The sequence below is a fragment of the Microtus ochrogaster genome (assembly GCF_000317375.1).
Source record: "Microtus ochrogaster isolate Prairie Vole_2 chromosome 6 unlocalized genomic scaffold, MicOch1.0 chr6_random_2, whole genome shotgun sequence".
Taxonomy (NCBI): domain Eukaryota; kingdom Metazoa; phylum Chordata; class Mammalia; order Rodentia; family Cricetidae; genus Microtus; species Microtus ochrogaster.
In genome coordinates, this window is record NW_004949095.1 from 6,550,766 (window position 1) to 6,562,079 (window position 11,314).

General features: G+C 45.0%; 1 protein-coding gene across 1 annotated transcript in view; it reads left to right on the plus strand.

The window, feature by feature from the left end:
• The first annotated feature begins 1,086 nt into the window (after window positions 1-1,086).
• Sec16b (SEC16 homolog B, endoplasmic reticulum export factor) overlaps window positions 1,087-11,314 on the plus strand; it is a 44,366-nt gene continuing 34,138 nt past the window's right edge. The window contains exons 1-8 of the mRNA XM_005363929.3: window positions 1,087-1,141; window positions 3,545-3,926; window positions 5,849-5,961; window positions 6,523-6,643; window positions 7,357-7,456; window positions 8,489-8,630; window positions 9,274-9,425; window positions 9,717-9,778. Of these exons, the coding sequence (XP_005363986.1) occupies window positions 3,604-3,926; window positions 5,849-5,961; window positions 6,523-6,643; window positions 7,357-7,456; window positions 8,489-8,630; window positions 9,274-9,425; window positions 9,717-9,778 (1,013 nt within the window). The 5' untranslated portion in view covers window positions 1,087-1,141; window positions 3,545-3,603. The remainder of the gene's footprint in view (window positions 1,142-3,544; window positions 3,927-5,848; window positions 5,962-6,522; window positions 6,644-7,356; window positions 7,457-8,488; window positions 8,631-9,273; window positions 9,426-9,716; window positions 9,779-11,314) is intronic.

Genomic DNA, 11,314 nt, shown 5'->3' on the forward strand with positions numbered 1-11,314 from the left:
ACTACCTGTCTGACCACAAGACCAGATAATGGTGTTTTTCCCTGGAACAGGAACTACAAGAAAAGCTATTTTGTTCTAAGTGGCTTGAAAGCAAGGACAGTACCTTTTTATATGTATATGTGGCAAATACTGGCAAATAAGAATCTTTTTGACTTGGTGGTGAAGGCCTCAAATCGCAGTTCCTCAGGAAGGTGAGTTGGGGTCTACCTTGTTTACGGAGTGAGTTCAAGGCTAACCTGGGCAACTTAATGATACTTCCTTCTCAAAAACAGGGCTGAGGATATAGCTCGTTGGTAGGGCTCTCTCTTAGCATGTGTGAGTACTTGGTTTAATATGTAACATGATAAAACAAAAGTTTGTTGAAAGAATCAAAACCAGGCCTACCTATAGCAAGAACTAAAATTTAAAACGTACATTCCAAAGGAGATATGACGTTCTTTATGCTCACCTTAGCAGCATGAAGAAATACATTTTTCAAATGTGAGAAATTCCTTTCTTGTGAGTGCAAACTTCTCAGTGCTTTCAGTTCAGCACTGGGACTTAAATCTGCCCTTCAGTTGGAACACAGAGTTGACCGCACAAACTCACTGGAGAAACGTGTGAGTGAGGGCAACCCAGACCAGGGCCTCCAGGTATCTGCTCCCCGCCTGTCCCAGTATGAGCAGCCAGCTCCTATCCCCTGGAAAGGCTCGCTCTTAGTGTGGACTTGCTTGTAGCGCATGCACTTCCCTACACCTGCTCCTCTTGGTGAGCCTCATCAGCTAAGCCTTAGAAAAAGAAACCGAGACTCATAGAGGCTGAGCGACAGAGCCAGCCACTGGCAGAGCCACACACTCACACCCCAAAAGTGGTGCTCTGCCCCACAGGTCAGGCTGCCTCAGGCCATTCTGGGCTTCCTTTCCCTAGTGTCCCTCTTCCCTATTTCTTGTGGGGAGTTGGATGTATTCTCACAGGAGTGCAGCTGGCTCAGTCCCCGACCAGGTAAACAGAAGCACCAATCCCTACCAGGTTCTGAGCAAATATGCAAAGTCAGGACTGTCCCAGCCTGCAGTAGCGATACTGTACTTTGTCCTAATGAATCAGCTCCATGGAGGCCCGGCAGTCGCAGAGGTAACTAATCCGCTGTAGGTTTGAAGGCCAGGTGAGTCTTGGTAGATGTGGCATCTGGACTTTGTTAGTCTCTAAGAGGGGAGAAGGCACTCCCCGGCAGGTCCCTGGAGCCACGGGGAAGGAAGGTAGGAAGCCAGCAGAGCAGGTGCTTGGGGGGCACTGACACCCTTCTTTCTCTGGAGTTTGCTTGCTGGGCTATTAGAATCAAAAAGGTGCAACTGTCTTTGTTGAGTCAAGGGGTCGCTTCTGTGGGTACAAAGCTGTGATTGTAATTATAGACAGAATTCCTTCATTTTAAGAATCTTAGAGGTTCAAAAATAACTATCACTAATTATAACCCCAAGGTCCTAACTAATGGAGTTTGGGGGCCCTTGGTGACAGAATGAAGTCCTATCAAAGAAAAGATCGGGATTGTGCCTTTGTAGTTGGGGCCAGGATACTTAGTGCAAAGTCTGGGGACAAGTGAACTGATTACTTTTCAAGTTCTTCCTTGTGTCCAAGTGCCATTGTGTTTTGTGGGTTTTTAGCAAAGGATCTTGTATAGTACTAGGGGTATTAGGCCCTTCCTGGAATTTGCTGGCAAAGTTTTTGTTATGACTGTGTTTTTCGAGGAAGCAAGAGAGGAAGGCCCGAGGTCCTGCGCTATGAGTGACCTGGAAGCAGAAGGCCCCTCTCTGGCCTTCTCATAGCTCCTGGCTCAGTGCTCTGGACCTAGGTTCCACTGTGGTATTCGAACGGGGTCATCTTAATTTCACCACATGACCCTCTGACCTTTTTCTCTGATAAGAGTTTTCAGCTGAATGTGGAAGCTTCCAGACTAAGGGCAACTAACAGGTTTGATCAGAATCATGCTGCCATCAACATACCCAAGGGGAAGGGAATGGGGGCTGTCCTTGCCTGTGTATGCTGGTGGCCCAGTAAGCTCTCTGAACAGGAGCAGGGCCTGGTTTTCCCTCTGTTACACATCCCTGTGCTGTGCAAGCAGAGGGATTGGGAAAGGGCACTGGTCCCTGAAGTTGGTTCATATTTGATTAATGAGTGGGAAAGCTAGTCTGATGTGAGAGGAACTTCTAGGTCTAAATGCTTCAGTCAGAAAGAGCTGGGAGACCTGGCTCTCCATTTTCCAGTATCAGAAGCCCCAAACTTGTGTCTGTTGGCTTTCCCAGAGGAAGGGTAAGTCTTTTGTGGGATCAGTTTAAGTCGGTGTGTGTGTGTGTGTGTGTGTGCGTGTGCGTGTGTGCGTGTATGTGTGTATGTGTGCACATGCGTGTAGACTAGATAGAGGTCAATATTGAGTGTCTTCTTCTATTGCATTCTATATTATTTTTTGAAAGAAGGTGTTTTACTGAATCTGAAGCTTACTGTCTCACAGGAGCACCGAGTTTGGCTTTCCATGTGTGTGATAAGGATCCAAATTCAGGTTCTTGTGTTTATGCAGCAAACAGCCCAGTGACATGTCTCCCTAGACCTACAAATTCTTCAGTCATTCATACTACTCTAGCCGTAGTTTCTGAAGACATTTACTGTGATGAAGTGAACAATTACCATGTACTAGGTAGTTCTAGGCACTTTCCATATATCGTGTTTAGCTTTGACACTGACCCTGCAGCACTAGCCTGTAGTATCTAGCATCTCCATGGGTAAGGGAATTGAAGCTTAAAAAAGAAATTATCCAACCAGTAAGAGCTATAGAAAGGATTTGAACTCCGACCAGTTCCTCACAAGGCTTGCTCTGTTTCGGATACCTCAGCAATCCGTTTTAAGTGTTGTATAAATATTTGCTGGTGGGATAAACGAGGGAACATTAATTGGAATCCCTTGATAGCATTTGTAGCTGCATTAAGTGCGGTTATCTGCCTCCCATGCCACCTACATCTGTTGTTCCATATGTACTTTCTGAATTTTTGAGTCAGCATCAAACTAATTGTCTAGCCTTTTATTTATTTAATGTATCTGTCTGAGAAGTTTTTTTTTTTTCAAATTCCTCTATGTCGGTGCTCATATGGTTTGTTTTAGACAATTTTGAGAATCATAGTTGCTCTTTTCACTGAATCCAATAAACTGCCATGTTTGGATAAAGGCTTAAAATGCTGTGTGTGTGTGTGTGTGTGTGTGTGTGTGTGTGTGTGTAGGTCAGTGGTTCATCTGAAGTGTTGTTCCTCAGGAGTTGTATGCTTGAAAAACAAGGCCTTTTCCTTGGGACCTAGGGTTCATTGACTAGGCTCGGTTGACTGTCCAGTGAACCCCAGGGATCTTGCTGTTTCTACCTGCCCAGTACTGGGATTACAAGTGTGCACTACCACATCTGTCTGGCTTTTTATGTGACTTTTCAGAATCAGCTTTACAGATTGGTGCTTGAAAGGCAGACATTTTACTGACCGAGCTGTGCATGTCCCCAGCTCTCCAGAATGATCTACCTTCTTTTTGTGTGCAGGAAATTAAAATAGCTACGTAACATCCTCAAGACCTAAGAAAAAGATCAAAGGATCAGAGATGGAGCCTTGGGTTCCCCAGAGGCCATCTCAGCCACAAGGGAGGCCCATGGTACCATCGATGGACACAAACCGTGGACTTCAGAGTGGACATTATAGATACCGTCCTCACCCTCAGTACAGTGGAGATAAATACCACCAATGGCAAGAAGCCCACAGGAACTCAAAGCCACAGCAGGACCCCAGGACGCAGGACCCAAGGGTGCAGGACCTCAGGGCTGACCACCAGGAGGCCCACTATGTACCCAGGCCTGGGGAATGGTCTCAACCTGTGTCTGGAGTGGACTACTTGGGAGGACCTTATCCTACTCAGTTGTACTCAAGGTATGACTTCTAGGGCTACAGTGGACCTATCTCTCCCGCGTACCTATGAATAGACTATTAATCATTCTGGTTTCCTGTTCACTTCCTTCTTCCTCCCTACCCTGTCCCCACTTCCTGGGGTTTGTTACGAAGAACTGGTTGTCCTCCAACTTAGGGTCCTCCTGCTTCATTCAAGCCTCCCAAGTGCACTCACCATCGGGCACTGCTCTCCCTAGCCACTTATACCTCTCCTCCTTTCTTTGTCCAACTCCTCTTCATCTCCCCCTCCCTCTTCTCCCTTCTCCTTTCTCTTCCTCTTCTTTTTCTATCTGCTTTAGTTAAGATTTCTATTGCTGTGATAAAACACCTTGACAAAAATCCATCTGGGGGGAGAAAAGGGTTTATTTCATCTTACTTTCACATCACGGTCTGTCACTGAAGGAAATCAGGAGCAGAGACCATGGAGGAATGCTGCTTACTCGCTTGTTAACCCTGAAATGCTCATGCTCAGTTTTCTTTCTTATACAACCCAGAACCACGTGTGTGTGTGTGTCTCACTGCCCCCAGTGGGCATCATCCCATATCAAACATTAGTCAAGAAAATGTCCTACAGACTTGCCTACAGACCAATCTTTTGGAGGCATTTTCTGAATTAAGAGCCCCCCCTTCCAGATAGTTCTATATTTGTGTCGAATTTGACAAACATGAGGGCACCCACTCTTCTCTACTGTCTTAGCTAAAATCTGTCTTGGCCTACTTGGTATTTGGTGACTGGTGACAGTGTTTCTCTCTTCATTATCTCAAGAAGAACTTTATAAAGCTGCCGTTGCGGTGTGACTGGGGTTGAGGGAGGGATAGAAGGTAGAATAGAAACAAGTAAATGGTGCCTCTGTGTTTTGGGGCTGTTGAAGGCAGCAAGCATTATGTGGGCTGTGAAAAAACTTTCTTAAGACACTATGAAAGGCTTTACATTGTCTTTGATCTGAGCCCTATACCAACAGACAAGAGCCCCAGGGTCACCCATAGAGGGGGACAGAAATGCAAAGATCAGTATTTAATGCTTGAGAACTTTAAGAAAAACTCACTTCAGAGAAGGCAAATGCAGATTTTTCAGGCTGTAAGTGAGGAGATGGTGACCACAGAAATAACCTGGGGTTCCTGCTCCCCCAAGCCCATAGCATGCCCAGAATATTGGAATCCACCATGCTTTCCTCTGCTTCCTCTAGCTGGGACTATGTCTATGTGTTCTACAGTTGAAGTTTGAAGTTATGGAATTTATGGTAAAGAATTTTGCCCCTGTGGTTATTATTAATTGACAAACGCTAACAGCATAATGTTCTTTTCCCAATCCCTCTGGGTTGTTGAGTTCTCAAGAGAAATTGAGTATGTCAAGGACAGAGACAATAAAAGCAGTGGTGCTGAGGATAGTCTTGTTTTTGTCTGTAATATGCATGGGAATTCCAGCGGCACATTGTGTTCTTATACAATCACCTTAGGAAGATGCTTTTCTCAGTACCAGGGCTAGGGCTTCCAGGATTTTGGATGTGTACATATGGCAAGTAAAAATATTACTATAAAATAAAGAAGAATTGTGAATAAACTCCTTTTTAACAAGAACATTTTAAAGTAAAAAGAATTTTTATTATAAAAATGCCAACTTTCTTATGAAGCAAAGGCCGTCCCCTGTTCTGATTCTGGATTTTCTGACTTAATGTGAATCAGGCAGATTCTGGAATGGGGGTCATTCTGTCTTCTGAAGTTGTCTGGTTCATCCATGGATTCTGGACTGGGGGCCATTCTGCCTTCTGAAGTTGTCTGGTTCATCCACGGATTCTGGACTGGGCAGCCATTCTGTCTTCTGAAGTTGTCTGGTTCATCAGTTTTCTTTGGTGTCTCCCTTTACTGCCATTGGTGGATGACTGGCTGTCTTTGTGATCTCTCAGGTCGGGCTATGAGGACCCCTATCAGAGGTACCACACTCCAACACCGAGGGAAGAGTATGTTTATGGAAATTATTACTACCATAGACATCCACAGCTACCGCAAGAAGAAAGAGGTATGAAGTAATCTCCAGTGCCTTTGGGGACTAGAGATGCACGGGTGGTCTACTGCCACAGCCAGGGACCACTGGAGCCATGTTTGGAGACCCCGCCCTTAATAATACCGAAACTACCCTTATGTCACTAGTTCTCTGGATAGTGTATACTTCATCCACATTTTTCTCTAATTTATTCTTGTAGTAAAGGTTATATTTACTGATTAAGTAACAGTAAAATTAGCTCTTAAGCCCATCTGGTATGCTGAGCTATAATACCACTGCAATAATCACTTTCTCCTGGGGACAGCAGATGTGTCCCAATGGGAGTTTCATACCCTATACCCTCACATAACAGGGTATTATATTGTATGTAAATACATGAAGCCATGCAAACTGGTTCGGAGCATCTTGGGGGCTTTCATTATTAGCTTTCACTTATCAGTTGACTCAGTTTGATAGATATGTTTTTTACTTACTGTAATGCAACACCTCAGTTTCATGTCTCTCTAGTATCTTTCTAAACGGACTTTCAGAAGCAGCAAGTGACCTGTTTTTGCTTTGCTTTCTCTGAGGGTGCAGTGGCAAGGCAAGGGAGTCCTTACATCTGGAATGAAGATTCTGGCGATCAAAAGTATTTCAACGAGCATCATCGTGAAAAACGCAACAGTCCCTATGGGACAAATAGTGAGGCTCAATTCCAGTAAGTGAAAGGACAAGCCATGCTGACAAGATTTAGTTAGATCCCATTAAGGACAACCTTAGGGCACCTGGTGGTGGTCCCTGACCTATGGAAGACAGCCACAGGGACATGAGGATAATAAGTCAAGGTGGCCCAGGGCGACTATAGGGTCTAATCCCGGGAAAGCCATTGTTGTCTCCGAGAGCTGTCTACAGCACTAGTCTACATCCTGTAAAATTACTTGTGGCCAAATCTAAAGGCCAAATCCTATATCAGCCTTAGAAACAATGTCGTCTTGCAATAATTGTTATGGCTGGGGCCTTTCTGAGGCTATAGAGCTTCTCTGTTCCCTCTCTCTGCTCCTAAGCATGAAACATCCTCCTGGCACATGGCCCAGCAGGGAAGAGACTTTACTGAAGCATTTACCCTGGTACCCTTAGCTTTGGAATTCACCTACACAAGGGCTATGACTTAAGCTTTTCCAGGAGGGTAGGCTGTAGCGACCAGCCACTCTCTGTAAAGTCTGGGTCACTTCTAATAACTGTGTGGAACCCAAACATTCCATCTTTCTAATACACTGAAGTGGGGAAAGAAAGGAAATGCTTTTTGCTGTAGCACTGAAACTGGCCAGACACCCGCCCATTCCGAGCACCAGGACAGCCTCCAGCAGAGCGTATTCCAGCCTTGCTGGCTTGCCCAGGACCTGTCTCAACACCGCTGTCCTGTTGCTGCAGGCTTACCAGCAAGAATCCCTATGAAGACAGCCTCGCTTCTGTCTCTGGACAGCAACAGCCTGGGGAGTTCTTTCCAGAGAATGATTCCCAGAAACAAAAGGTAACCTAAAGTGACAGGGCCTGGAGGCCTGTGGCCATGTATTAAGCCTCCTTGCTGGTCTGCAGCTGCCAGCAGAGTCCCCACTCACCCCACTTTCCTCTGCCTTCCCTTTTCACTCTTACCAGTCCAAGGACCTGATCTGACCTAGTCCTGTTTTGTCAAGTGGGCAGGACTTAATTCATCGTGAAGTTCTTGGAAAGAGTTAGGTGTTCGGCACCCTAGGGTAACAGAGGTTTAGAAAGTGAAGGATTGTTAGGACCTTTTAATTTAAGATTGAAAAGCAACCTCAAAATCTTTCCTGTCTCTTTAACATCTTTTCTCTAAGATCCTAATCCATGCGCCATCTAGGTCACAAAATAGAGCTCTTAGTAATATTGAGATAAATATTTCATTACAGTAATTTTAGATTTATAGACAAGTAGCAAAACTATTGTAGAGATGAGTTCTTAATTTTTGACAGGCTCTGGTTAGTTTGCTTCTCCCTGATTAGGTCTGCGTGATTTTTTTTATGTGTGTACATAGATAATTTTTCTGTACCTAGTTCTCACTAGGATGGGGATAGGTGACGGATGCTAAAACCACAATGTGTGAACAGCACTTTACAGTGTACAAGGAGCCTTTGAATACACCATTTTATTCATCTCTCCTGGAGCACAAATTTCTTGTACACTTGTCTGCAGGGAATGTACATTATCCAGACATGAATGGCTGGTGTATTAGTTAGTAACCTGTATAGGACAGCTATCCTAAATTTATATTGCAGATGAAGGTATTGAGCTGGGAAAGCCAAAGTCACCTGTTTAAGGTCCTAGAAACATAGTGACGGAAACTAAGTCTGAATTCTAAGTTACTTAACCCCACTAGGCCATACTCAGTGGGGTAATACTATCTTCTTCCAATGAATTCACATTCACTGTGTTTAGTGGAAAGTTTGAGTTTTGTTTCTTTGAAGGAAGAAACGTGAGAAGTAGAAGGACAAGCTCTCTGGCACTCCTTCCTAGAGAATTTCATTGCTTATCTTTTTTCCCCCAGCCATCACTGACTGGCAGGTCCAACCTTCTCCAGCATCAGGAGTCTGGCCTCAGCTCTAGCAGTTATGAGCTCAGTCAGTACATGGCAGATGTCCCCGAATATGAACCCATGGGATCAGCGACTTGGAGACCCATTCAGGCTGGTGGGTACCAAGTGGTCATGGAGCTGTTTGATTCCTGTAAGGATGAGGAATGGTTGGGTCATGAGGAAGGTTACCCTTCTGTACTTCTAGTATTGGGTCTTTGATCACCTTCTTGGCTTATGCAGGTCTCCCAGGCAGAGAAGCCGACTTTGGATCCCTCTCCCACATCTTCTCTAGTGATGGAACTTGTATCACAGATAGCTCTTAGAAGGGAACACTGCTCCTAGTCATCATTACTTTGGGCCAGGAGGCACTCTGGGGTTCTTTTAAGCACCAAGTAAGGAAAATGAAGACCAGAGAGGACTGATGGAGTGAATTGAGGACACAACGGTAAATGTCAGTCTGGAGGCTTACCTCATGTATAGAAACACTGCAGTAGAGGCTGCTTGTCCTCTGACCACTCTCGAGACTCTGAGACGAGTGCATTATCATTTGGACCAAATAATAATCTTTGCATTGCAATCTGACATATTCTTAGAGTTTTAAATCGGACTAGAGCCTCACTTTTTCTAACCAGGTATCCCACACAGCGTCTCACCTTGGCCCAGGTGGAATTTGAACAGAAGTGTTTCCATGATGTCTTTCTTAACCAAAGAGCAGCGACAGGAAACCTAACAAATTTCCACATGTGTCTCTTGGCTAGATGATGCCTCAGCAGCCGTTCCCAAGGCACCCATGAAGTTTTATGTTCCCCACGTGTCTGTGAGTTTTGGGCCAGGAGGCCAGCTAGTTTGGGTGTCCCCCAACTCTCCTGCTGATGGACAAACAGCCCTGGTTGAAGTACACAGCATGGAGGTAATCAGGGTGTCGGGCCTTGGGGGTGCAAGTACTCTGCTCAACCCAGTGGCTCTTCTCAGGCCTCCACTTTCCTGGAGGCTGGTGTGGCAGGAATGGGTGGGCTTTTCTTAGAAGCGGTACTAGGCTTATATTTTCCCTGAGATGCTCATGGCTCATCTTCAACAGGGTAACTGCCTCCACAAGTGTCTGAGCCACACCATCGGACCATAGCCATGGATCTGATACTAGATTTGACTGCTGGGTACAGGGTGGAAAGGTCTTGGGGACCTAATTTATTTTCTGGTCCAGGTTATCCTTAATGATTCTGAGGATCAAGAGGAGATGAGAAGTTTCCCAGGACCCCTCATCAGGTAAAGTACGGCAAGAGCTGTTAAGGGAGAGCATGGTGTGTGTGGTGTATGTGTGTGTGTGTGTGTGTGTGTGTGTGTGTGTGTGTGTGGTGTGTGCACACATGTGTGAAGGTGCATGTATGCATGTACACACATGCAGACGTCAGAGAAAGGCATTTATTTTTTTTTCCTCTTTTGCTCTTTCATCTTCTTCTTTCTCTTGGTTTTTGAGACAGGGTATTTCACCAAACCTGAAGCTTGCCATTTTGGCTAGGCTGTCTGGCCAGTGGGCTCCTAGAAAATACCTATCTCTGTTCCCCAAACTCTGGTGTTACAGGCACATGTATCCATACCTGGCTTTTATGTGGGCACTTGGGATTTGAACTCATGTCCTCTTGCTTTCACAGCAACAGTTCTTACCCACTAAGTTACATTCCCCAACTCTTAAATAAAGGCTTTGAAATCTGGGACATCTTCCTGCCTGGATCTTGGTTTCCACAGAAGAAACTATCTATCTTATTTGGAATAGATTTCTCTGTGACAGTAAACAGAAAAGAGGTGGCTCAAATAATTTTGACAAGCCGCTTCATATTTGAAGGGCAGAAAGAAAATCTGGCTTAATAAGTTGGACATCTAAAAACATTTCGTAGAGGTTACTTGGCCGGAAGCTTTAGTGTCCTGTGTACTTCACAGGTGTTAGTGGGGAAACCGCATAGCCTGGGAAAACATTCTTGAAATTGCTTTTGCGAGCTGCAACCCTGCTTTCCAGTTCCCTGACATTGTGAACGTCTGCCCTCTGCAGGAATGAACTGGAACTGCTTTCACATTTCCAGGCACCTTTCTGATAACCAGTGGCCTTTAGTTGTGAGTTGTGGGTGGGCGTCAGAGGGCCAGCACCCCAGGTATCCTGCTAACTGGTTCACCAGTTCTCTCTAAGTTTTTCCCTTGAGAAAGTATATAGCACTTACCTTACCTACTCCAAAGGTGGTGGCTGTGAGACTCTAGTCATATGGAAGCCCACACTGAATGACACCACTATTATATACACATAATCCTATCTAGAAGCTTGGTCCTAAGAAAGTCCCATATCATAACTGAAGGCTCCTTCAAGTCAAAATGAGTGTTATGGTGTATGTGTGTGTGTGTGTATTTATGTGTGCACAAACGAGGACAGAGAACAACCTCAAGGATCATTCTCGAGGTGGCAAACAATATCCTACCTTCTGTCTCCACGTCTTACTTATAGGTATGGAGAGAACCGAGCTGTGTATTAAACAGTATGGCATTGGCCCCACTTGGCGCTGGCTTGTTGAATGTTCTTGAGCATGTCATGCTGTTCACTTAATGAGCATTTATGTGGATATGTAGCATATTATATCACACAGTTTGTTTATTCCTTTCTGTATGAAGGTGGTTTCTTTTATCAGTCCTGTCTTAAGGAGGGGAAGACACAGGTTCAGAGGGGGTGAGATGTTTGTGTTAGTTGAGAGGGGGTAGGGCAGACATGTTTGTGTTAGATGTTTGTGTTAGTTGAGAGGGGGTAGGGCAGACATGTTT